General features: G+C 38.5%; 2 protein-coding genes across 3 annotated transcripts; one reads left to right on the plus strand and one right to left on the minus strand.

The window, feature by feature from the left end:
* Positions 1–735: 735 nt before the first annotated feature.
* LOC141901701 (dol-P-Glc:Glc(2)Man(9)GlcNAc(2)-PP-Dol alpha-1,2-glucosyltransferase-like) lies at positions 736–6,050 on the minus strand. Its single transcript, XM_074789120.1, has 3 exons — positions 5,852–6,050; positions 1,879–2,076; positions 736–1,795 (listed from the first exon to the last, which is right to left on the minus strand). The coding sequence occupies exons 1-3, from the start codon at positions 6,020–6,022 to the stop codon at positions 737–739; spliced, it is 1,428 nt and encodes a 475-aa protein (XP_074645221.1). The 5' UTR covers positions 6,023–6,050; the 3' UTR covers position 736.
* A 770-nt stretch (positions 6,051–6,820) lies between these two features.
* Positions 6,821–27,550, plus strand: LOC141901703 (neuroguidin-like). Of its 2 annotated transcripts, none has more exons than XM_074789121.1 (13): positions 6,821–6,966; positions 9,430–9,573; positions 9,721–9,858; positions 12,297–12,381; positions 12,482–12,534; positions 12,726–12,828; positions 12,904–13,028; positions 16,008–16,063; positions 19,035–19,083; positions 19,176–19,265; positions 24,150–24,188; positions 25,734–25,749; positions 27,460–27,550. In XM_074789121.1, the coding sequence occupies exons 2-13, from the start codon at positions 9,436–9,438 to the stop codon at positions 27,483–27,485; spliced, it is 918 nt and encodes a 305-aa protein (XP_074645222.1). In that variant the 5' UTR covers positions 6,821–6,966; positions 9,430–9,435; the 3' UTR covers positions 27,486–27,550. The 2 variants fall into 2 exon arrangements, with proteins under 2 accessions (XP_074645222.1, XP_074645223.1); XM_074789122.1 differs by having other exon boundaries at positions 6,847–7,004.
* Positions 27,551–27,624: the final 74 nt, after the last annotated feature.

Raw genomic sequence — 27,624 nt, forward strand, 5'->3', positions numbered from 1 at the left:
TACAACTATTACATTACCCAAGATTTCTTGGGCAGACGGGTTGCTGCCAAGCAGCCACCAGTCTATGTTTCTAGCCAATCTGATGCATAGCGAATCTACCGGTGAAAAACAACGTATCTGATTGGCTTAATACATAGACTGGTGGCCTATAAGACTATTCCTAGCTTGAAATCAGCGATATATGTCAATAGTCATTATTTTAGTTGCGGTTAGTGTATTAAATAGAAAAATAAAGAATTCAATTTTTAAATAATTTCTTGTAGATGTTGATTCAATTTTTCCATTTACCGAAATTAATTCTCAAGTTGTAGTTCAGAAAAAGGCTGGAAATCTAACATTTCAGACTTTTTCTTGGACCGTAAAGATCCAATTGAGGCAAGGTTTACTATAATAATAATTTGGAGGAACGCAATAGGGTTTTATGTGAAAAAGCTGAAAAGCTTAATTACAGTAGTATCCACTCAATTCAGATCATTTGGGACTAACAAAATTCATTAGATTCACAAGAAGTTTTCTTGTATATTGAACAATTGGACATCAAATCATGTCCGGAGTAGACCAAAAACTGGATTAAGCCGATCCGGATTCTGGTTTGACTTCAGAATTATAACAGAACACATCTCGCTAATCCAGTGACTCATACAAATGACTAAACAAACCATGAAGCGTAAAATCCACTTAATTTGACAAAGAAATTGACTTTTTAATCGAAAATAATTTATAGAATTTATTCCGTTCACCACATAAAACGTTGCTTATTTTCACTATCAGGCCACAAAAAAGGCCTCTCAACAAAAATGTATATCGTTAGAGCGTTGACTGCACCATAAACTATGAGTTCAAGAATAATTTTCCAATAAGCAGCGATGTTCATATTAAGTCGAAGAATTAGATATGGAATGATAAAATAGCGAAACTCCATCAACTGTTGAGGAACTAGACAAATACACGTACACACCGCGAATAACATCTTCCAGATGATGTTTTTGAAGCGTAGTTCATAGCAAACACTCCACGCCGCATAGACATAAACAGGAATCAAAGCAAATTTTACTAAATCGTGACGGCGATAAATTCGCGACCAAACGTAAAATGTGTAGTGGCGATTGTCCGCGAGTAAGTAAGGATGCGCGTACGTTAATTTCCAAACACACACAGCGGCAAAAATGACAAGCAGTACAGTAGTCAGTTTATGTCTCCAGATCCACAGAAGACAGGCGATGATTTTATGAATAGATATTAAATGCATGAAAGAAAACGCAAGCGTAAAACCGAGAAAATAGAAAATCTGCGGTATGTGTAAGCAAGCTTGATGAGCAGTCCGAGCACCAACGACTATTCCATTATTCATTATTACGAAAACAACAAAAGCCATGCCAACTAAAATATACGCATAGCACTGTGTTATAATGTTTCTAAGCAAGAGACGAAACCCCGGAGTCCAGTTTCGTAATTCATTCCACAGAGTTGCTAAAACAATCTTTAGAAAACCGCTGCTCTGTATTGTAACATCACTGATGTCTTTTTTCTTCAGCAAGATCAGATCCATAATGAGATGCGCGACGGCTAATCCAGCGGTAAAGAACACCCATATAATGTTCGTCTGTCGGAACAAAATGGCACCTATGCCTGAAACTGCTGCGAGTTTGTGTTTGTGATGCCTACCTAATAAAATTGTCAGCAAAACGAAAAATGTCGATCCAGAATCCGTATAGTACAGGAACGTAAAGAAATACAATGTCGGTAAGAGTGTCAGCGCTGTAGCTGTCAGGAGTCCGCGACACTTGTCAAATTCCTTAAAAATTAAAAAACTCTGATTTTGGAAAAGTGTTTGAGTAGACCAATTGATGAAATTTATCTTTTAAATCAGCTGTTTACCTTAGACTTGCCATGAATGTGCCAAATAAGAAGCAATAGGAGCACAAAATTCCCCATCGAGAATCCGATGTTGATACAACGTAACCAAAATGTGACGCAAATTTCTCCCATCTTGAAATCTGTCAGCCGGGCGACTAGTTGGAAGATACCAGTTGATACGAGGTAAAGTCCAGGTAGAGTTGTAATCATAGGATCCCACTGAAATGACCATACAAAAATGCAGTAGGGGTTAATGTAAAACTAGGGGTCCAGGGACACCATGTCCACTTGGGAAGTGCTTTCAATTGCTCAACAATCTAACAATTTCAATATTCAACACCCCTGACCAACACAATAACTAAAGACCTTGAAACTCACCACAATCATAGAATATGTCAGCAGCTATGATTTTTTAATTGATTGTGATAGCAAAATATGCCTCGTTACCAATTTAATATGGAAATACCAAGTTATTCTACTATTCAACGCACCCTGGTGACCACATGCAAAACCCAATGACCTTGATACACACCACAATCATAGAACATGTCATGAACTACAACTTTGAAATTGATCATGGTAACAAAATATGCCTAGGTACCAATCTAATAAGGAAATAATAAGATATTCTACTATTCAACGCCCCCTGGTGACCACATAGAATAACTAATGTCCTTAAAACTCACCACAATCATAGATGATGTCATGAGCTACAACTTTTCAATTTGTGGTAACAAAATATGCATAGGAACGAATATAATATAGAAATACCAAGTTATTGTATTATTCAACGCTCCTGGTGGCCATACACAAAAACCAATGACCTTGAAACTCACCGAAATCATAGAACATGTTATGGGCTACAACTTTCTTATTGATTGTGGTAACAAATTATGCTTAGGTATCAATATAATATGGAAAAAGTTTTTCCCACCTATGATAGAGTACTGATGACACCAAGATGGCCGCCAATAGCGCAATAATTGGCCAATCAAAAATACCTGTCTCAGGTATATAACATCCCTTTCGAAAGAATACCCATCACAAATTGTAATGAGAAATGGCAAACCAGTAGGAAGCTACAGGACTCAGAATTCGGGCCAAATTTGACATTTTTGGGCACTAAAAAGGTCATAGGACGGCCATCTTGAGTCTGATCAACCCAATTTTTCTTATGCTGATGGGCCCTTGGGGGATTCAAATGTATACAAACGATCAAGGTAATTGATCTAAGCGTCTTCAAAATTTCCCTCAAAAAATTCAAAAATATGTAAAAAGTGCTGATTTTGGCGACCAACAATGGCTGCCAGTTGGCCATCTTGATTCTGACAGGGCCAGTTTTTGGGCTGAAGATGTGTCTAGGGTAGATACATGTGTAACCCAAATATAGAGACATTACATTGAAGCGTCTTCAAAACTTCCCAAAATAACTGGATTCCATCTACGGACGGACGACAAGTGAACGCAATAGCCCGCTGGGACTAAAGTCCCAAGTGGGCTAAAAATTCCCCGAATTCAAGGAGCACTCAAAATCCGTGGATCCCAATGGCTTACAATACAAGTTCAAATGTATGCAAGGTGCCACCATCTGTTTTTAACCCACTTGGGACTTAAGTCCTAACATGCTACAAGTTACATGTACCAATTGATTGCCGTTACAAAATATGCATAGACACCAATATAAATAGACAAATTGTATATGATTCAAAAATCAAATCCCCTAGTGGCAAGAAAAAATTTGGATGATTGCAATTCCATGTGGGGAGAGGTAGCCTATGAAAGTGCTAATAAACATCCAACTCAAAAGACTATACTTTAATTAACTGCATCAGCATTAATGCCAGTCTTAATCCCACCATAAACTTTTTTGTTTTTTCAATTCAACTATTTTTTGAGGCGACTATGTCAAATGTTTTGAGTTATTAAAACGATCACCAAACACTAATTTGGATTATAAATCTATGCCAAAACAGAACTTCCATTGGATTACAGAAGAGACAGTTTATGGCATTTTAAAGGGCTGAAATGACGCTCAAAGCTTCTTCCCTCAAAATGAGGGACGAAAATTAACCACTTTCGCCCCAGAAGTTATTCGGGAACAATGGCTAGATACTTAACTATTGTGACCCGAGATCTAAAACAAAATGAGAAGCATTCATTTATAAGATACAGTGGCACGTATACGCTGTATAGATTGGAAAAAGTTTTGAGACTTACGAATGCTCTAGCCCGGTAGACATAATAAGTGATAATGATAACCTACTTGCCCTAATGGAAATATACTTGTCCAGGGCAGATAGACAAAGCGCCTAGATCGGACCCTGTCCAGATCTGTTCAATCGGCGATACCGACGTACCCCCAGTGCGCATGCATGATTCCACTGTAAAGCACATGTACCTTAGTGGTAGACCTACAGCGCTCCAACAACTATAAGCCACCAAGCTGAACTTCCGGACTTCGTTACTACTTAGGTAGGCAAACTCGTCTTGTACTCACTTTGAAGTGCCCTCAAAAATGTCACCCCAAAATTTTTTTGACCAAGGTTTTCCACCTATATTTTTTCAACGCATGAAATGACCGAAAGCACCCCCTAAAATGGTGTAGAAGTATTCGGAGTACGTGGTATTTCGTAAAAAGTGCCCTTTTTTCTCATTGGACACCCCCCATGGAAAATCCTAGATCCGCCCTTGGTTACCTAATCGTTGGAGGTAAGCTTTTTATAATCGGATGGGCTTATACCAACGTTAAGGATGACAAGGGCCAAAACACGGTTGAAAAAAGAAACACTTCGAAAATATAGGCTACTTTCTATACACTTCAGTCGACAATTAATGGCTTAATTCACTAACATAGGTACCTTTCGAAATAATTCAATTTTATGTATGTTTCGAGCGATTAATCAACTTTATTTTGAGAAATTAATCATTTTCACCACAAATTCCGCCATTTCTCTGTATTGCATACATGTGGCATGATAGACAGGGTGACCTACAAGGATTTATATAAATCTTCCAAGACGAAACGACAATTTCTATTTTTGATGGTTTTCCAACATATATTTCAAATCTTCGTGCTGTCCATGATAAATAATGAAATGATAAATTCTGGATGAAGAAAAATGAGAATTAGTGTTGATTTCTTAATTTTTTCAATTTCGTCGTTTCGTTTCTTTAGTTTGTGCTGTTGTCCTGGCCTCAGTCCACAGGTGCCAGCACCCTCCACAAGTTTTCAAAATGGCCCCCGTTGAATTGACGGAAATTTACTCTCACTTTACGGCCGATTTGCACATGGATTAAGATCGTCAGTTGAGGTGTTATAGGTATCAAACAAACAACGAATCTGTTGTGCATTGATTACAACAAAAATTAGACGGATATCTGAGAAGACCAGAAAATGCCAGGCAAATTACTCATGAGTCAAAATACTCACGAAGATTTCATTGAAAAATTACCTTCCAATTCCTGACTGTGGTTTGTGAAAATATCCGATCATGAAACTAAACCACAGACAGGTTACTGACTATGGTAGAGAGTGCTGGTGTCACGCTATTTGGTGGTTGTACTTTGTTAATTCAATTTTGTTGCTACCTATAATCTTTAACGTGCTAAAACGGTGTCAATGTTTTCTAGAAATCATCAAGGATTGAAATTTTGGGCGCGTCTCATATTTCAGGATAAAAGTACATACATGGGAACCAACTTTGTCTTTGGCAGTGTTCAGCTGTCCTGATATTATTGGACATGGAGGATGACTATCAATCATGACTTTTTTGGAAATTGGAATAACATTTGCTGGTGAATTATGCAATATTTCTCCATTGTCAAAGCCCATACTCAAGTGCGTAGTGTTATAGCTAACCCTGACCCCGATTGAAAATGCCGCCATTTTAATTTTAAAGTCAGAGCACGTTGAACGCATCACAGACCCGGCGAGGAACATCAATACCCGCAACACCGTCCGGTGCTGCCACACATCATCTGGACGAGATTTTACCTCGCTAAATTCCCCTTCACAGTATTTAGAGGCTTGTCTGATATGAAATATCTCATCCATATATGGACCGTGTTGCGTGTTAGATATCTTCAATAAGATGCAGCCGGCCAAACCGACTAGAAAAGCCGTAATTTCGCAGCCGGCAAGAAAAACGCTACTGTGCATCGCCATGTTTGATAGCAAAAACCGTAAAGTTTTCCAAGTCTCTGTTTATAACGCATGCGCATTAGGAAGTGTTGGGGAAATCCTTTAAGTCCAGAAATTGGTCGCGTGCGCATGCGTCGCTACATGTGTATTTTTTCCTAAACTGGGTCATGTCAGAACGCTGAAACATAGAACTATAACGGAATGAACCTGCGACTGCGTGAACTTTTGCGCAGCGGGAAGGCGCAGTTTGTTTGGTCACCCACCTCCCTGGGTCACTTAAGACTCTTCATGATCCTCTTAGAGGATCATTTGTATTTTTGGGAATGACAGGTGTTCAAGTGGTCTTGCCATAAGCTAAAAATCTAAGATATATATCGGTATATTATAAAGGATGAATGTATTTTTCTGCTACACATTCGGGATTCGAACCTAATAGCACTTAAAAGTAAATCCTGGGGCTATCAAAGTTCATTATTTCATATTCGGGATGCTATCACTTTTTTACTCGGCAAACAATAACCCAGTGACACTTTAATCATCAAAGTTCATGTCGTAACGCTTGAAATACGATCAGTAATTTTCGGGTTTCGAATCTGATAGCGCCGCTTATAAGATGAACAGCGTAAATAAGATCAATATTTTTACGGGATTCGAACCTAATGGAAACTACAGCGACTATTAGTCATTAAAGGTTACATGTAGCTCACATGTAGTGCCGCATGCGCAATGTGCCGATTTTTCGACTTAGAGCAATTCCAGCACTGACTAATGCGCATGCGTTAGGTAGAAACGGAGACTTGGGAAACTTTACGGTTTTTGCTGTTTGATATATACAGTCTAATAGTAAAACACGGATTCGGACTTCTGTGTTGGATTCTCGCAACGCCGCCTCGCACGACGAACTGTGTGCTCCCCAACGCATGGCCGATCATTATTTTGTCGATTAAGTCACGCAGATTGATGTAATTGTACGTCGTATTCCAGACCTAACTTGCCATTTAACTTTGTAAGGCTTAACCCTTATTGGATTTGGAACAAATGAGGCCCAGGCCTCCGATCCAACGCTACTCTGTTACTGTTTTTGCCTCACAAATGATCAAATTCAATGAATGAATTAAATTGTCATCGATCACACTGGGTGGTTGTAGGGGTCCGTATCAGAGTTGTAGATTAATGTAGAAACGATAATCTAGATTAATGTAGAAACGACAATCTATTAATCCAATGTCTCCATATACTACTATATAGACATTGGATTTTATCAAGATTTATTGTGAAAATATCCGATCGTAAAACTTAACCACAGACAGAGCACTGTAGTAACTGAGGAGAGGGACTCGTGTTGCGATCCGCAGGGGCTCGTATTTGATGTTTGGAGGGCGAACTGTAGCTGAGATCATCCAGTATCGGGTAAAAGTGCAGATCCGCACCTCTCGTGATTGACGCAATCTACTGAATGACAGAATCCAGGCTAAAAACTTTCTAGTGCAGATTTAAAATTAACTAATGGCAATGTACTGAATTGCTTATGACATTTTAAATCTGAAACAATGTAATTGATTGAACCGTTTACGCGGAGAGTTGCAGATCTGCACTTTTACCCAGTATCCCACTACCTATATGATATAGTACCAAGGTCCGGATACTGGATGATACTGGATGATTTAAGCTACAGTTCGTTCATCCTAGTCTGGTACGTAGCCGTTGTTCCCCAAACAACTTGTAGGGAACTGTAACACCGACTGGTATTCAGAATACCGTTCACCCCAAACTTTGCGGATAGATGTAAGCATTACGGATACATGATCGTTTCCTGCCATTCTGTATAGTACAGATAAACCAGAGGCACCTGTTGCATCATGGGTAAATTCATTAGAACATGGCTGATGATCGAAGATTGAATGAAATATTGCTGGTGAATTATTAGATATTTCGCTGGGCTAAACATCTACTTTCTAATCGAGATCATAAAATAAGTCAATTCCTACGAGCCCCTGTGGATTCCTAGAGACATTCTGGGTCCGGAACCGTGATTTGTAACTCAATACATTGTGTCAATCATGAGAGGTGCGGATCTGCACTTGAACCAAATTTTGGATTTTTGAACTTATTTCTTAGCATTTGCAATGTTTTTAGGCGTAGACGTTTATGTCACTTAATTCTCAGCCAGAAAAAAGGACAAAGTCAGTGTCTTCAGTACCAGTGCCGGTATCCCATTCAATCTCATTCAAAGTGCTGGTAATACAATAGTGGCTTTTTTCACTACAGAAAATTAAGGTTGTGTCTAGAGGGTGGAGATGAGGGTCCAGATTGTAAGGATTAGGTTTAGTGTTGGGATATGGGTTAGGATTAGAGTTAAGGGTTAGGGGACCATAATAGGGTAAGTAAGGGTTAGGCTTAGTCTGGATACCAGTCGTTGTTACGATAGTTTGGGGAACAACGGCTAGACTAGCCTAGGGTTAGGCTATGGTAAAAGAAATTACAATTCTGGCATGTGCCGGAGTTGCCAATGGCTCAGTTGGTGAGAGTGCTGCGCTAGCACTCATAAATAAAGTTAACTGTGTATGTACACGGTCTGCTTTGTATAATTGTAACTAAGGCCACACCAAAAAAAATCCTGTTCCTCGGGCGGGCGGGGCAATCACCAAAATGGGTAGGTCGGTAGGGAATTTTTTTTTCTTTTTATAGAAAAATAAAATTTCGGGTATTCTTCTGACAGTGGGTAGGTCACCGTAAATAATTTTTTACGGGACCAAATTTCCAGTTGAAAATATGATTAGCAGCTAGACGACCACAATAATGAAGGGAAGTTGTTTTTGTATTATATTTCACACTTGGAAACTGTTTATAAAAAGAAAAACATCAAAATCTTGAATAGGCGTATAATATATTGTATACGGTCGGAATTCCTGGAATTTTACAATCCAAGGTCGCCATCAATATCTGATTAGCAACGTTATCTGAGCACACAAGTACCATACCCAGAATAAAAATGTTAAATCCGATGTAATAAGATATTTTTATCATGTCGTCTCGGTGCCGACGACAGGATTTCACGAAAAAGAAAAAATATTTACGAAAATGGAGAGCTTTGTAGTCGGTCGGCCACATATATAGTTTTGAAAATAGTTATTTCATCCACAATGTTGAAATAGGGTCGGTAGGCAATTTTATTTTATTTGGAAAATAATTATTTGAAATGACGAAATATCGGGTCGGTCGGGCCCGAGAAACGGGGTTTTCTTTTGGTGTGGCCTTTCTTGCTCTTCCTTATCGTGCATACGTAATTTAATGATTCTTTACTTTTTGTCTTTTTGTGGCCACAATGGTTTAAATAGAATGCCTACTGTCATTAGTGCTCACCTATATAATAAAACACACAACTTGTCAGTACATTAGCCGGGTAAGTCTAAAACTCGTTTGTATTACAGGTTGAGATGGCAGATCACGATGACTCCACTACTGCAAAAACTCTGGGACTGTTTACCGATCTACAAACTAAACTTGAGGATGTGACAAATCAAGTGAAAGATATAAATAAAAAAGTTGATGACGGGAAACTAAGAACAGTTAAGGTAGAGTTTCAGATTACGAATTTCTCAAATGAAGATGATTGTTCAAATGGCTTTGTTACGTTTCACATCCTTGTGAACCTAGTTTGACGTTCTGGATGTTTGAAGAAAATCTTGATCACTGATTCTACCTCGTTATTAATTTTCCAGGGAATCGGATTCTTAGAAGTGAAGCACCAGCTGTTACTCAGTTATCTAGTGAATTTAACTCATCTCATGTTGCAAAGATCATCTGGTAAATCTATACAAAATCTACAGGATATACATCATTTGATCGAAATTCGAACAGTAAGTATAGTTTTTCAATGATTGAGACAGTAGACTCTGTTTACCCCACACTTTGATCGTAATATCACGTGCCCCTGAGACTATGATACATATTTTCTTACTCCAGTTCATCGCAATGACCCATAATGTTGACCAAAGACCCATAGATAGCATTAGCTGGTATGAAAATCTGGGTTGAATAACAATGATTCCTAGCTTTATTCACGTATTGGTTCAGTATTTTATCTTTTTATAGCCCACTTGGGACTTAAGTCCCAACGGGCTATTGCGTTCACTTTTCGTCCGTCGTCCGTCCGTCCGTAGACGGAATCCAGTTATTTTGGGAAGTTTTGAAGACGCTTCAATGTGTAATGTCTTGATATTTGGGTTACACATGTATCTACCCTAGACACATCTTCAGCCCAAAAACTGGCCCTGTCAGAATCAAGATGGCTGACTGGCAGCCATTTTTGTTCGCTAAAATCAGCACTTTTTACACATTTTTGAACTTTTTGAGGGAAATTTTGAAGACGCTACGATCAATTACCTTGATGTTTCGTATATATTTGATTCCCCCAAGGGCCCATCAGCTTAAGAAAAGTTGGGTTGATCGGTCTCAAGATGGCCGTCCTATGGCCTTTTTAGAGCCTAAAAATGTGAATTTTGGCCCGAATTCTGAGTTCTGTACCTTCATACTGGTTTGCCATATCTCATTGCAATTTGTGAGGGGTATTTTTTGAAAAGGGATATTTTATACCTGAGACAGGTATCTTTGATCAGCCAATTATGACACAATTGGCGGCCATTTTTGTGTCATCAGTACTGATTCGTAGGTGGGAAAAAGTTTTTCCACATTATATTGATACCTAAGCATATTGTGTTAGCCTACCATAATCAATTGGAAAGTTGTAGCTCATAACGTGTTCTATGACTTTGGTAAGTTTCAAGTTCAATTGGTTTTTGTATATGGCCACCAGGGGGCGTTGAATAATACAATAACTTAGTATTTCTATATTATATTTGTACCTATGCATATTTTGTTACCATGATCAATTACAAAGTTGTAGTTCATGACATGTTCTATGATTGTGGTGAGTTTCAAGGTCATTGGGTTTTGCATATGGTCACCAGGGGGCGTTGAATAGTAGAATAACTTCGCAATTCCTTATTGAATTACGGGGAAAACTGATATCCAGGATGGGTGGTCCTGTATATAATCCAGATTAATGATGAAATGATGAGTAGAACTTATAACTTAAAGAGACTTCTGTCTTGAAGAATAGTGACTTACTGTTTCCTGAGAATTTCACTCGGGACAAATGCCCAAGCATAGATTACAATCATCCTGATTACAATGATTTGAGATGACTTAACCCTTTCGCTACGTACACGCTTGCACCGCCCCGTACGTAAGGTATTTTCCGAAAAATTCGATTTTTTTCAAATTGTTTTTAACCCCGATTTTTCGCGTTTTTATCGAAGATTATGATGTTATTTAGTGAAAATCAGTAAAAAATCATACCAACAGCCTTTTCTGTAGGGGGGGGGGCGTGTTGGGGGGGGTCAGGATGGGTTAGAAATTTTTTTTTTTCAGTTCGTCCCAAGAGTCGTCTCCGCCCAGTCCGAAATCACCCCCGTCATCTAAATCGTCATCTTCACTGTCGTCGTCGGCGTAAATCTTGCCTAAAACTTGATTAGCACTGAAAACTTTCTTTCGAGCAGCCATCTCAATCCCGCGCAAATTACCATGTGCTCAACAGGCTGACAGCACCAACTACTGACGCATTTTCGCCATCTGTTGTTTAGAAAGCTAACTATCTTGTCTTACATGCGTTTCCATACTGTTTGCTGTGTACGCGTTCGAGTTATAAATCAATAGGTGCATGACGTTTCTATAACGTCATACGCACAGCACGTGTCACTCCATATGACGTTTCCAAAACGTCACACGTAGCGAAAGGGTTAAAATGTATTTTTGCAGGATAGAACTCATAACTGACTGTCCAGTTGCGTTTGTTCTTCACTCCTAGAATATAGCTTCGTGTTTTTCATGTGCAATGAATATTGATTCTACTGTCAATCCTGCTTAGTCTGGATCTGTTTCAATCTTCATCAATTTCTTTTTACGTACATTTAGGCCTACTTCTTAAACATTTATCGCAAAAAATCAGGGTCTCCAGTCGTTGGTTTTAGGTGTCGTCGCTTGAGGCACACCCCATGGAGATTCCTAAAACCAGACACCTTAAGGGAAAACCAAACACATGTGAAGGGTCTTCAATCTTGGTTTAAGGGGTCCTCATTTTAGGCACAACCATACATTTCATGTACCTCAGAGAGAATTTAATTGGTCCTGTGAGATCTGAGGCATGTGGCAGAGTCTACTGTAAATGATTTAGGACAGGAAACCATTATTACAATCTACAATAAGACAAGTCATCAGTGTTTTTGGTATGTTTTAGGTTCTTGAAAGAATTCGACCGATAGATCAAAAGCTAAAATATCAAATCGATAAACTGGTAAAAACTGCTATAACTGGAAGCATGAGTAAGTTCACTGATTTGCAAAACCGTATTTAGATAGGCCTAGATTAGATCAGAATCCATAAAAAGTTTCTTTACAATTGCAATTTCTATCGTGATTTCAGATGAAAATGATCCGTTGCGCTTTAAACCGAATCCTAATAATTTAGTCAGCAAAGTAAGTATATTATATATATTATTTTATACATGAACATTAACTGTGTAAATGAAGATAAAATCGCTAAATGCAGTAATATATACTAATATAAACCAACTTGTAGTAGGCATTTTAAATGAGTTGAGCTTGAAAATTTTCTAAAAATAAAGATAATCCTTTCAACAGAATTTTCAATTTGATTTGTTACGTAGTTGAATGATGAAGACTCAGAAAGTGATACCGATGAGGATGAGGACATCAAGTCAAATAGATCCAAAATTTATTTGCCGCCCAAATTAGCAGCAGTTTACTACGGTGAGTTGAATGCCACTGTAATGTAGAGATGCCATTAAATGGCTTGTAAAATATTTCATTTCTTTACATCACTAGATGGAGACATGACTGTGAAGGATCGTATGAACATGAAGTTAGACAAAGCCAAAAAACGTGCTCTGAGTAGTAGTATAATGCAGGAATTACGTGAAGAATATGATACTGCTCCAAGAGAGATTAAGGTAGAAAATAGCGCATGAATAGTCAAAGCGACAGTTACCTTTGATGTAACATGAACAGTGTATGTTGTTTTAAGCCCTCTTGGCTAGTTTACAGGTTCAGATTCTTAGATGGATGATACGCATTGTATTTCGAAGTAAAAACAGTGTTGCCCTTTGATAACTGGTGACAAAAATTTTCTAGTGTCCCCCTGCTTAGAACAGTACTCACGTTTTTAGCCCACTTGGGACTTCACTTCTCGTCCGTTGTCCGTCCCTTCATCCATCTGTAGACAGATCTACCCTAGACACATCTTCAGCCCAAAAACTGGCCCTGTCAGATTCAAGATGGCCAACTGGCAGCATTTGTTATTCGCCAAAATCAGCACTTTTACATATTTTCGAAGTTTTCAAGGGAAATTTTGAAGACGCTATGATCAATTACCTTGATTGTGTGTATTTATTTGTATCCCCCAAGGGCCCATCAGCATGAGAAAAATTGGGTCGATCAGACTCAATGGTTGTCCTGTGACCTTTTTTGTGCCCAAAAATGTCAATTTTGACCTGAATTGTGATTCCTGTAGCTTCCTAATTGTTTGCCATTTTTCATGGCAATTTGTGATGGGTATTCTTTGGAAAGGGGATCTCTTATACCCGAGACAGGTATATTTGATCACGCAATTATGACGCAATTGGCGGCCATCTTGGTGTCATCAGTACTCATTCGTAGGTGGAAAAAAGTTTTCCCGCATTATATTGATACTTAAGGATATTTTGTTACCACAATCAATTGAAAAATTGTAGCTCATGATATGGTCTTTGATCATGGTGAGTTTCAAGGTCATTGGTTTTTGTATATGGCCACCAGGTGGCGTTGAACTATACAATAACTTAGTATTTCTATATTATATTTGTACCTATGCATATTTTGCTACCACAATCAATTGGAAAGTTGGAGCTGATGACATGGTCTATGATTGTGGTGAGTTTCAAGGACATTAGCAGGGGCGGATCTAGGCCCAAATTCAAGGGGTAGCACTCATTCAAGAGGGCACCTGTCCGGATTTGTATTACCACGGCGAGGCGAGCACCGAAGGTACGAAGCCACCAAGGGGTTTAGAATCAGTTTAAAATCAAAGGCATCAAAATAGCAAAAAATGCCCTTGTCTGAATTTTAGGCAATAACAAACCACTTTTAGTATTTATTGCAATTTGAATGTGCCCCTGTTAGAATATGATAGTTATTTAGTCATATTTTTGAGCCCTTTTCCCGACTATTTTTTGAGCCCTTTTCTGAATTTTTGATGAACGTGCCCTTTTGGCAATACAATGTGCCTTAAGGATTTTTTTTGGCAATTTGAACGTGCCGATAGTCATTGAGTCGTGCCCTGTCAGAGCACCTCAGTACGGTAATATGATTGAATGCGCCCTCATTTTGGAGATTAATTCTGGATTTTTCTGTCCGTCCGTCTGTTCGTCCGTCGGTCTGTCCGCAGTGGTTTCCTTGCCCTAGCACCCAAACCCTTTGACAAATTTTCCTGAAATTTAAAAACTGTGTTGTACTAGATGAGGTTAGTAACTGATTAGATTTTGGATCCTGTAGGTCCAAGGTCAAGGTCACAGGAAGTCATTTTGTAAATTTCATTTCCGGGCTCAAACTCATAAACGGTTTAAGATAACAAGGTGAAATTTAATGGATGAGTTATCCTAGAGACTGTGGGTAACTGATTAGATTTTGGGTCCTGTAGGTCCAAGTTCAAGGTCACTGGAAGCCATTTTGTAAATTTAATTTCTGGGCTCTAACTCATAAACTATTTGAGATAACTCAGTGAAATTCTATGGATGGGTTATCCCAGTGACCGTGGGTAACTGATTAGATTTTGGAACCTGTAGGTCAAAGGTCAAGGTCACCAGGAGCTGTTTTGTATTTTTAATTTCCGGGCTCTAACTCATGAACGATTTAAGATAACTTGCTGAAATCTTATGGATGGGTTACCCTAGAGACCTTCAGTGACTCCTTAGATGACTGCTATAGGTCTAAGGTCAAGGTTATCAACTTCTTAAGGCCAGAAGTTATTTTGCTATTTTCATTTCCGGGCTATAACTATAACTATATAAATGGTTTAAGATAACTTAAAGATATAGGCGTTTCACCTGATGTGGGAGCATCAGTCGTCTTCAGCGACATTCTAGTTCAAACTATTTTTGGAGCTCTTTTCTGAATTTTTGGCCAATTAACGTGCCCTTTTTCGCAATATAATGTGCCCTTCTTGACAATATAACATGCCCTTTTTGGCAATATAACGTGCCTTTTGGCAATTGATTCAATATAATGTACCCTTTTTGGCGATTGATTCAATAAAACGTGCCATTTTTGCAATATAACGTGCCATTTTTGGGAATAATTCAAATTCTAATTCATTTCATAGGTCCGGACTTCGAATTTTCGAGCTGTAGCGGGCCAGACGGTATTTTCATGAACATTTTTTTGAAAAGGGCACTTGACAAATTCAAGGGGTCGCACGTGCTGCAGGTGCGACCCCCTGTATCCGCCCCTGATTAGTTATTCTATATGGTCACTAGGGGGCGTTGAATAGTAGAATAACTTAGTATTTCCTTATCATATTGGTACCTAGGCATATTTTGTTACCATGATCAATTGCAAAGTTGTAGCTAATGACATGTTCTATGATTATGGTGAGCTTCAAGGTCATTGGGCTTCGCATATGGTCACCAGGGGGTGGTGAATAGTAGAATTCCTTAGAGTTTCCATACCATATTGGTAACTAGGCATATTTTGTTACGACATTCAATTGCAAAATTGTAGCTGCTGACATGTTCTATGATTGTGGTGAGTTTCAAGGTCATTGGATGGGGCGTTGAATATTGAAATTGTTAGATTGTTGAGCATCTGAAACCACTTCCCAAGTGGGTATGGTGTCCCTGGACCCCTAGTTAAGGTTTTCGTAGGTAATGAGTGCCATGAGTTTTTCTTACTTCTAGGAATCTCGCGATCTTTACAGACTAAAAGTGGACAAAGAAGCAAAGGAACGTGAAGTGTGAGTAAAGATAACTATTTAATGTCGAAAATTCATATGAACTTAAGCTATGATACAGCCTAGAAGAAATTTAACTTTGTTTTTTGTTTGCGTTTAGTTTTATATTATTTAAATTGCGTTTTGTAATTCCTTTTTCGTTAAGTTCCTAACGCGTTTGACACTTGTCCAGGACGAATACGCATTTGAGAATTACTTGCCTAATCACTAGTGAGACATATTTCGATGCACGCGTATGGGTGCAACAAAACTTTGAATGTGCCTTTTAGGCGTTAATAATGTTATTGCATTTATCTTAAGCATATATTCATCCAAATACCAGAAGCTGCTCTCGAAAAGAAGGGACGCTAATGTTAGCCCTCTCGGGACTTCAGAGCCGTCGAAAGGGATTTTTCAGTGGCAAGGCTTATTTCCGAATGGGGGGTGTGTGGGGGCCCTCCCCCAGAATAATTCAAAATTTTACATGTGCTTTCTAAGATGATGCGTTTTGGGGTCATTTCACGGTCTCATTCACAGAAGCATGAGAAGTCGTGAGCAACCACCTAGTACAGAGAACGACGAGCTGCTACGCGGTACAGCGAGCTTTTGAAAAAAGCATTAAAAAATTTTTGGTTATGCAAAAAAGTGGGGCGGCTTTGGCTGCCCCTGCCGCCCCTGTCCCGACGGCTCTGGACTTAAGTCCCAGTGGGCTATTGTGTTCACTTTTTGTCTGTCGTCCGATCATTCGTAGACTGAATCCAGTTATTACGGAGATGTTTTGAAGATGCTTCAATGTAATGTCTTGATATTTGATAAATACATGTATCTACCCTAGACACATCTTCTACTTATCTTGATCGTTCATATATATTTGTATCCCCCAAGGGTTCATCAGCGTAAGAAGAGTTGGGTCCTGTAGCTTCCTAATGGTTTGCAATTTTTCGTTGCAATTTTTTGTGGGTATTCTATGAAAAGTCTTTTATACAGGAAACAGGTATTTTGATTAGCCAATTTTCACACACGTGACGGCCATATTAGTGTCATCAGTGCTCTTTCATAGGTGGGAAAAGGTTTTTTTGAGGAAAATAACAACAGGTTTGAACTTATAGCCTTGATATTGATTATGATTAGCACCATCATAGGATACATTATATATTGGATATACTGGTACCTATTTTATAACCACAATCATTTGCAAAATTGTAGCTCATAACATGGTCTATGATTGTGGTGAGTTTCAAGGTCATTGTGTTTTGTATATAGTCACCAGGAGGCGTTGAATAGTAGAATAACATTTCTATGCATTTATGCATTTTCTATGCATTTTATTTTCTATGCATTCTATGCATCATATGCATTTCTATTTCGTTTGATCAAAAAAGCACCGATCTCCGATGAACGCCACACCTTATTGGTTAAGTTACTTCTAGGCTGTACTGTACATATTGCATAACCCATTAGCATGTTATACACTCTGAAATGCTGCGTCATCTACTCCTGAGAGCTTGCTGAAATGCCCTGGTTATTTGTTACAGGCTCATCCCCGAGAAAACTTATTTTTAAGCATTCAGAGCATTTTCAGGCACTTCTTGATATTCATCTCATATTATATTCGAAATGTTCCTTGTAAGTCACTAAGTAACGTGGTGTTGAAGATATTTAATACGATGGATATTTTCCAAGCGGGTTGCTCTTGTACCCAAAGTACCCTCTGGACTCACGCCTGAAATGGTCTATATTATGAAAAGTTGAAAACATGATTGTACTGCATAAATCAAATTGAAACAGAAAATGTTTGTGTCATGTTTAACCAACAAATTGCATTATTTCATGTTAAGCAAAACATACTATAGGCTGGCTGGTCGTAGTGACCCTGGGGCTCTTGTAACGATTTGTTATAACAAGATATCAATGTTTCTATTATTCAGAAAATGTAGACATCGATAGGCTTTAGTTAATTCTTTATCTATTAATGATTAATAGAAAATCACACAAATTTCACTCAGAAAATGGATGCGACTTAGACAATTATATCTAATCGGAGAACGGTAATCAGGAAATCCAATCCTAGTGCGACTTAGGGGTTTATACTACTTACAAACTATAAATTTGAATGGGGAAAATCAGAATTTTGAAATTCATATGACCTAGGTCACTACGACTTTTAACGTGATGACTTTCACTACTGTGCACTAGTAGCCAAAGAGTGTATCTCTGATAAGTTTAAGTTAACTGGTCAAGTAAGAGTGTACTTATTTCTTATAAGATCAAGTTAACTGGTCAAGTACTACCTGTCTTCATGTTTATTGTTTTGACACCAACTGAACACGGCTCCTCTAGAACCTTCTGAAAATATACTAGGTTCTAAGTGTTCTAACTTTTACTAGGTCAAATATTTTGGGTCAATGGGCCTAAAATATTAGAAAATCTGAACACTTATTTTACCTACTTCAACATGATGCATGACAATAATCATAGAAAAAGTTATCTGGGGTTGTGCATGGTCGGTTAGAATTAACCGATTGTGTGGCTGATTGGTGTCTCTATTCGAACACATCTTCACCCGTCAAGGGATTCGAACCCACTACGCTAAAGCTGTTCGCCGAACCCCTTGACCTCACGAGTCATTGGAGTCGTTACTAGCCGACCAGAATCCGGTCGTACCAATCACAGCGCTTGTAACAAACGACTTTAGGCTTCTATTGGTTTTCCCGATAATTGGACCAATCAGCGAACGTTTTACTGAACAAGGAAGTATTTCGCAAATCGATATATGACGTCATGCGCAACAGCGCCAGTAATGAAATCACGCTTCGCGAGGCCAGGGGGGCTGGTGGAAGCGAGTTCGGGAGTGATACCGGACCCCTGGCAAGCGAGGATGTTCGAACACAATAATCAATTTCCTACGTGCAAGTGGGTTAATCAATTGCTAACTTTTGTTGATGCTCTTTTTTTGTACTCTAACTTTGGTTTCTTTTTGCATATGATTTTAAAGATATGAAGAGGATAATTTCTTGAGACTGTCTCTAACTAAACAGCAAAGGGTAAGTGGTTTTGAGTTAAGTTTCAACTGTCAGTTCACTAGACCCCTTATTACCAAGAGTCTGGTTAAAAAAAGTTGAATTAATTTTTCCAGCAATCAATGAAGAAAATGACAACCATGTCCAGTTTGAATTCATTAACACGTTTTGATGACATCAGTGCTCTGGATAAAGATGAACTTAGCGTAAGTATCGGGTGTGTTGTTACTGGTTTGAACTAAGTTGAACGAAACTTGGCTCTTGTGTATCACTCAAGACCCAGTAACTTTGGGTCTTCCCCCTCAATATTTTGAGTAAAACTATCACCCCAAGATGCATTCTCCGAGCACCTAATGAATATTTTACTCAAACTTGGGTCACTGGCCCAAATTTATCGTCAATAAATTTCATGGCCGTTTTGTGTTTCAATTACCAGACTGATACTGGAAGGTCATTCGTTTTTAGGATCAAGAGCTAACAGAATGCTCCTGAGAGTAACATTCTGTTAGCTCTTGGCGGCACGAGTTGTAAACCCTTGATATAAACAGCAGATATTTTGTCATTAGGAGGGAAATAGGTGTTGGAATTGATATGGCAAGTTTTTCGTTCATCATTTGGAAGTACGTACTGGGAGAAAATTCTGCAAAATTACAATGAATTTTTCCCTAATCAATGCTTGTCCCGGTTTCTTGATGATTACATCACAGGGAAAGCCTTTCAAAATGGCATCACTTTAGAAGCACAGGGGCTCGTTACGATAGCTGGGGGTCCAAAATCAAAGATTTGACCCAGTATCCTAGGTACCACCTATAAAAAAAGAAAAGGGAGCTAACATTTTGACATACTAGAATTGATCTTCTCATTTCAATCGCTCATAACTTCGTAACCCATCGACCGATTCGCTCGAAATTGGTTTCGTTTCATTCTTAAGAGGTTACTTTTTCGTTTGAGACCTTCCGCGACAAAATCGGATAAGAGACACCCGAGAAATCACGACTCAAATCCGAAAAAACGAGTCAAAATAGCCAAAGCCGGAATTACTAGGACGTCTCGGAGTAGTCGATTCCCGACGAAAAACGATGAGTTGACGCGGTTCCCGGACGTTAATCTTCACATATCATACATCGCTGGAAAGCTTATGAACTGACCTTATTGAAAAATGCGTTTATTTGATAATCCGTTCCGAAACCGGCAACAAGCGAGGTGATAATACGCACCGAACCGATAAATACGCACTTTAAGCGTCACTGAACCGCCATTGAGGGTGTGACGTCACGGGCTCTGAGGACTGATAAATTCGCGATACGTGATTGGTCGACTGAATATGTCCATTATCTAGCATTGCATGCTGGGATTTCTCATGACGTCACGCAGTTAATGGCGGCCGGAATACACTTGGAAATCGTATTTATCGCATCAATCTGGATTATCAGCTCGCCAGTCGCGGGTATCGGAACGGATTATCAAATAAACGCGTCTTTCAATAAGGTCAGTTCATAAGCTTTCCAGTGATGTATGATATGTGAAGATTAACGTCCGGGAACCGCGTCAAATCATCGTTTTTCGTCGGAAATTGAGCACTTCAAGCGGTCCTAGTAATTCCGGCTTTGGATATTTTGACCCGTTTTTTCGGATTTGAGTCGTGATTTCTCGGGCGTCTCCGGTCCGATTTCATCGGGGAAGGTCTCAAACGAAAAAGTCACCTCTTGGGAATGAAACGAATCTAATTTCGTGTAAATCGGTCGATCGGTTACGAAGTTATGAGGGGTTGAAATGAGAAGGTCAATTCTTGTATGTCAAAATGTTAGCTCCCTTTTCTTTTTTTATAGGTGGTACCTAGGATACTGGGTCAAATCTTTGATTTTGGACCCCCAGCTATCGTAACGAGCCCCTGTGTTTAGAAGGGCTTTCCCAGTGACGTCCATATCAAGAACTTAGTATTGATTGTTCTGTCAAGCGCTAGCGAGTCATAGGGAAAACCCATTACCCTGTATCTCATCAAATTGAACATGCTCAATACACAGTGCACCATGATCCATCTTTATCAGCTGTTTATATGTAATTGAAAATCTGAGAACAAATCTACTTCAGAAATAAAAAGTTGATCTTACTGCACCCATAGTCCTTTATTCAAGTGTTACCGTAACATGTCACAATTTGGATGAAAAAATTAAGCTTTCTCACTCTTCCAATATAATATGGCTGCTATGCTGGACATCTTGAATTTATTGTTAGCGTTTTACACGTCTGTGCAATTTCTTTTATAATTGGTTTGTGTAATATGCTAAGTCATGGATAAAACCAATCAAAATTAGCTTTCTCTCGCTCTGCCAATATGGCCGCCATGACGGATATTTTGAATTTCTTGGTAGTGCTGTTGACATATCTTGTTAGTGCTGTAGAATCTGGTCTTCATGTTTTTGAATAGATTTCTTCAAAAATATCTAACCCTAGTTGGAGGGATTCCGCTAGTGGCCTTTGGGATGGCTGCTTTTGATTTGATTGGCCCGGGCCAAATTTGGGGCGGAACAACTGTTCACACGGCTGCCAAATGGGCCTGAGCCTGTTTGGCCCGCGCCAAATTTGGCCTGACCAAAAACGTCGTACCAGGCCCGAGCCTAATTTTAGCACCTGACAAATGATTGCGTTTGAATTGCAACTAGCACCGGAAATGATTCACTTCCCTTTGTCTGAGCAATGTTTAGTATCGAGTGAATGGTTTGCGTGTGAACGCGCTCTCTTATTAGGCACGGGCCAAATTGATCGGTGCCAATTTGGCCCGGGCCAAATCGTCTTTGTGTGATCTCAGCTTATATATCATCCTAACTCCTCATCAGTAACAATGGTGTGGAAATCAAAATCGGACAAAAATTGAATAAATTGAAAATACAGATTTTGTGTTCAACTCCATTATTACTGTCATTATTATTCTTATCAAAAACATCTACAAAGTCAGTGAATTCTAATTAAGAAGATTACTATGACCAAAATGATATCAAACAGATACTAAAACAGTTTTTTTATGTGTCACTGTGATACTGGTGTGAGCCAGATGTGTTCCAGTAAACACTTTAAACAAACTACCACTTGCTAGTTGCTAGTGGGATGTGGCCTGCACTGCAAATATCAAGTACCACCCGGTGGGTTTTTGGACCTCCATTTAAGTCAGCCTTTAAGATAAAAAATTGTATTTCAAGATCGATTTCCATTTAAGTCGGCCGTTAAGATAAAAAATTGTATTTTAAGATTGATTTCTGTGAAATCTTTAGCTGACTTGATTTTTGGAGGAATATTTTTATTTGCACTACTGAAAATATCATTGTCATTTATGCAAAGTCTGGGAAAATAACTTTTTCTCAAATCGGATGGATGACCTTGATATGCTAATTAGCCATGTGCTCAAACTACAAATTCAATCAAATTTTATTCTGCTAATTAGCCATGTGCTCAAACTACAAATTCAATCAAATTTTATTCTGCAAAAAATATCAAATCCAACTCAATTTTACTTTATTGCACAATCCAATTTGGTTTTATCGAGCAAATTTCAGAAAATTTAATTCTATTCCGCATTCAAATCGATAAGACCAAGGGAAAAGATTAATCTGAGGTATTTGTTCCTGCCAGCTCCAGTTGCTGCCTATGCTACTTATGCAAACATGATTGTATTGTGTAAATTATAGCGGGTATTGACTCTGAGCTGGGCCCAGTGAATTTTGGCAAATATAATCCTCAGAATGCATCATTTGCCATATTTATGAAAAGCTGACAGGCTGGCCACAGTGCCCCTGGGGCTCTTCAGGGCTTCTAGTGGTCCTATTTTCCTATTTTTTCCTATTTTTCAGTGCTTGTCCTATTTTGATATGAAAAAGTCCTATTTGTCCTATTTTCTCTAATTTTCCAGCTCGTCGACCACTTTTTATCGACAAAAATGTTCTTTATATCTTTTCATATGATGTGCAACACCATTTTGAGTGTTTGGTAGAACCTGCAGCATTCATGTTCGGTAAGTCCTGGCTATATAACTTCTTTTCTAATCTTCATATCCTAACATGCCCATTGATTTTGTTCAAAATGTCACATGTTGCAGTGCAACTGGGCTTTGGCTATATGAGGGTAACAATCATGTATAACCAGAGGCGATCGAGAAGTCAATCTCTTTTCATCCAAACATTTCTTGATTATAATGCTAATTCTTTTGGGTCCGCCTCAGGTATACATTGCCAAGTATCACCACAGGGATGCTCTAGTGTGATCTAGCTGTGTGCAGTGACATTATGTTTGTAAGTTTATACAGTGTAACCTCGATATAACAATCTCCATGGGACTGAAATCTAGTTTGTTATATCAGGTGATAATTGTAATAAATCCACCAATCTGGACAATATTTATAGTTAACCGATAAATCGTTATATCAGGGTTCTTTATAACGAGGTTCCACTGTAGATAAGATTTTAAATAGTAATACTGTGATACCTTTTGTATTTACCGGGTACCTCACTACGATGTATTATGAGTTGCTGCTGTCAATCAGTTAATTGTGAAATATTTCTTTCCAAAAAAAGAAATGAAAAAATGTAATGAATTAATTTTGTTTTCTAGTTTCAGATTACTGAAGTTCATTGGAGACATCTGTGAATATGATGCTGCAGGTTGTATCCTCTCTTCATATATTAAAGTCCTATTTTCTGATGGATATCCTATATATTCTATGAAATTTTCCTATTTCTGGACACTCTTCCTATTTTTTTTTATGGACCAGATCACTGGAACCCCTGGCTCTTGTTTATAGTTAATTGTACAAACACCTCAACTTCCTTTTATTATTGTGGTCTACTAGCTGCTATTCAAATTTGTAACTAAAAATTTGGTGCTGTAAAAAGTATTTACGGTGACCTACCCATTTTCAGAAGTATGCTCGAAATTTTATTTTCTATAATAAAAATTCCCTACCTATCTACCTACCAATTTTGGTGATGGCCCCATCCGAGAAACAGGATTTCCTTTTTGGTGTGGCCTTTAGTGAAAACCCTGTTTATGAATTATGAATTAGACAGGACTATTAACATGGACCCATTCAATCTTTTCAGGATGATGGTGTAACAAAGAAAAGAAAAAGACCACAAAAGGTACTATACAAATGCATTGCGTCACTCTTATGGACATTAGATGCAGCTTAAAATTCAATTGAATTTAGGCAGGTTTCGATTAGTCTCTACTGATTCTGGAATTCTCGTCTGGCGTGTTCATTTCAACCAGAATACACTCGACCTATTCTGAAATATCACAATCTGTAAACCTGATAGAGTTCAGGCTGGTGGTTTGGAATTAACCAGAATATATTGAATAAAAAACGTGCCTTAGTCTAGTTTTGTTGTCCATGAACTCTCATGAATGTAATAAAGAATGCGCACTGTTCTCCTACTTAAAAATGACTTCGATTTGAAATGCCAAGCACACTCAAGAAATTAATGTTTAAATGAAATGCTCTGAGCAATATATTCTCAATTTGCACACTGAGATTACCCAATGGATATCAAACTGTTTGAGATTTCTGTTCAGACTTAACTCTTTGCCTGCCAGGCCAATTTTTCAGGAAATGCTGCACTTAGCCAGGATTTCCATGTTTTTCAGAGATTCATAAAACAAAAATTAGAAGAGATATCTTCATCAAATCTGTTTTATTTTGTTCATCTGGTCTTGCTTTTTCATGTGAAATAAGCGGCATTTTTTCTTAGAGTGATACAATCTCCAGCAACCACCAGTGCAGAGGGGGTATTTTGCAGAAAATATGCCCATTCATGCGTGTTCAGCCCCCATTTCAATAGATGACGTCACTAACACACTGCATAGAACGACTGATGATAGTTTATTTTAGTAGTGAGGGCAATAAACTAACTGGTGTTGTGCAATGAATTCACCATCTATCGTTTAAGTTAAGTAACAAGTCAACCGTACCAGTACGGTTTGGCAGGCAAGTGATGGGAGATATCGAACGTACCAGTACGTTTTTGGCAGGCAATGAGTTAAGTACGCCAATGTGCAACGGCAATTTGCAAAACATTATTTTTAGTCTCAGTATAAATACAAGTTGTAGTATTAGAACTAATATCTCTGTTTCGGAAGCGAAATTCACCATCCTTGGATCAGCTGTGTTTATTATGAAGCATCATAGCGGTGTTCACATGAGATTCTGGTTTAATGAGCTACCAAACATGTGGTGCCGAATTTTCCAGAATATCGCGCTTAGAGCATGTTGCATTCACATGTGATTCAGCCTGCATGAATTATGCCGATACTAGCGTTTTCATGCCATCTTGTTTTTTCAACTATTCTTAACCTGTTCCGCCTTCTGACCGGTAGATGAATTGTCGATTCGGCGTCAAAGATTACATACAGTTCTTTGCTAAGATGAACAAAATACAATTGCCACTATATAACTATGCCCTCTCTTAAGCATTACCGTACTGAATAAGCCACGAATAGACCTTGAATAATTAGAACTGTACTGAAAGCTGAAATCCTTGTGTGTAAGCCGCTTAGTCGGGTATATCTTGGGGAAATAATTCTCATATGACTCCTAATTCTGATCTGATTCTACCTTCATAAATGCAAAGAAAATAGATAAGCCTGTATATACTTATATGTATTTACTTATTCTGTATCTTTTTTAGCACACCGGAAAGAAAGGTAACTTATTCTTTTAAGCTTTCTACTCTTGCAATTTCGGGTAATGTGAAAACCTGGGGTGCCTAAAGTCAAGAGTTTGTAATTCAAATGAACGGAAGGTAGCACCATCTGTTTTTTGATTGCTTCATCTCTGCGTTAAGAAGAAACAATAGGATAGCTTTGCAATTACATCTATCCCCCAAAGTAGACATGGAATGGGAGGTTTTGCACAAAAGATTATATTCAAATACTTTACCGGGTATTTAAATAAATCCTATACGACTTACATAATGGAATTGGTGTTCAAAAACCTTCCCTAAAATTCTGACAAATACCTAATAACCAGTGGAATAAGAATGACTGGGTTTTTGTTTTATCAACCAACCCAAACTACAGTCAACCCTGCATAAGTCGTCATCGAATTAGTCGTATCGGGCGAACTCTTTTATGAGATCGGAGAATCCGTTTGCCTCCAATCGTACTCTTTTATTGGTCACGTGACTTTTTGGAGTCTCCGAAACCTCCTTTCTGTCGAGGTGGTGTGATTCGGATTTTGTGTGGAGCCAACCAGAGATTTCGGACGGAGACTTCGGAGGTCAAAAAGAGTACGCCCATAATCACATCTCTCGTATAATTATTTTGGTCCCTATTTTTTTTCTTCTTTAAACCTTATCAAATTATGCTAATAACTCGTATTTTCACGTAAGTCGTATCAATTTTGGAAGCGAAATCTTCCGATTCCATTCAAAATACCCCGCCCCGCGTAAGTCGTAGCCCGATATACCGGTAACAGATAAAAATACGCTACGATATTGTCTGTGAAAGAGTTTAGACAGTATACATGTAACTTTGTTGTGACGTTGTCTATGTGTAGTGCACGTGCCAGCTTTAATTGGAAGATTGAGGGTAGATTTCAGCGATATAGGATCTGCACTGCCAGCTCAGGATACGACCGGAAACATGACGAACCATGCTGGAATCTGTATATATCGTATTTTCACGGGTTATTCGCGGAATTCGTATAAAACCTCGACTTATAGATAACTCGTAAAAATATGACTTAAAAACGACTTACACGTAACTCGTAGAAAAATCGTCAGTCCCGAGGGCTACGACTCATACGGGGTTGACTGTACTTGTACTGTACTGAAGGATCTTGGAAAATGGAAGGCTGGGGATCCATTTCTCGGATAAAGCAGCCATCTCAAAGCTCACTAGTGGGGTCCCTCCATCTAGGGTAAGATAATTTTTGGTAAAATCCATCCTAAAAGATGCAATTTCCGAGAGGATTAGTGTCAAATATATTATAGGTAGCCTTGACAAAAAGGGCTACCTCAATGGTAAGGTAAGGGGTCTAGACCTACTAAATCCGCGCCTGTACTGGCGCTCTACGTTTTGACATTCCCCTGATATTATTTAGGGCTTGAAATGAACACCTTTTCAAATTCAGCTCACCTCGCTTTACGGTAGTCAGTATGCTTTCTGCATAGATTGCCTCATCACTCCCGACACATTTCATTTTCCAAGGCAATTCGAACCCTCCAAAAGATTTAAAACATTTATGAATTTTTGGTCTCCGCTGATGAAGTTCATACCCTAGTACTGAAGTGTCCGTGCCAATTAACCTTGTGCTGAACCACTATATCATATATAACTAAAAACTGTTTTTGGTGAAAAGTATATTGTTATAAGCATAAATTTTCTATTTATGGTAAATTTTCTCTTTTACAGGTGGTAAAAAGAAACGGAAATTTTAGATTTGGATGAATCAGATTTGTTGCCGAATTGATAAATAAAATTCAAACCATATTCATACTTGACTTAATGAAGTAGTTTTTTAACGGTATTTCATGATGGAATTTCAGTCGTTCGACCGTATATTATGTCTCCCCTCAG

The sequence above is a fragment of the Tubulanus polymorphus genome, chromosome 3 (genome assembly GCF_964204645.1).
Source record: "Tubulanus polymorphus chromosome 3, tnTubPoly1.2, whole genome shotgun sequence".
NCBI lineage: Eukaryota > Metazoa > Nemertea > Palaeonemertea > Tubulaniformes > Tubulanidae > Tubulanus > Tubulanus polymorphus.

What these genes read in the sequence shown, in the direction of transcription:
- LOC141901701 (XM_074789120.1), bottom strand. Translation starts at nt 6,022, where the DNA reads ATGGCGATGCACAGTAGCGTTTTTCTTGCCGGCTGCGAAATTACGGCT. An exon ending in GTGAAGGGGAATTTAGCGAG is followed by an intron (nt 2,077 to 5,851) that starts GTAAAATCTCGT and finishes TGGTCATTTCAG; the next exon opens with TGGGATCCTATGATTACAAC. An exon ending in ACATTCATGGCAAGTCTAAG is followed by an intron (nt 1,796 to 1,878) that starts GTAAACAGCTGA and finishes TTAATTTTTAAG; the next exon opens with GAATTTGACAAGTGTCGCGG.
- LOC141901703 (XM_074789121.1), top strand. Translation starts at nt 9,436, where the DNA reads ATGGCAGATCACGATGACTCCACTACTGCAAAAACTCTGGGACTGTTT. An exon ending in ATTAGCAGCAGTTTACTACG is followed by an intron (nt 12,829 to 12,903) that starts GTGAGTTGAATG and finishes TTACATCACTAG; the next exon opens with ATGGAGACATGACTGTGAAG. An exon ending in CTCTAACTAAACAGCAAAGG is followed by an intron (nt 19,084 to 19,175) that starts GTAAGTGGTTTT and finishes TAATTTTTCCAG; the next exon opens with CAATCAATGAAGAAAATGAC.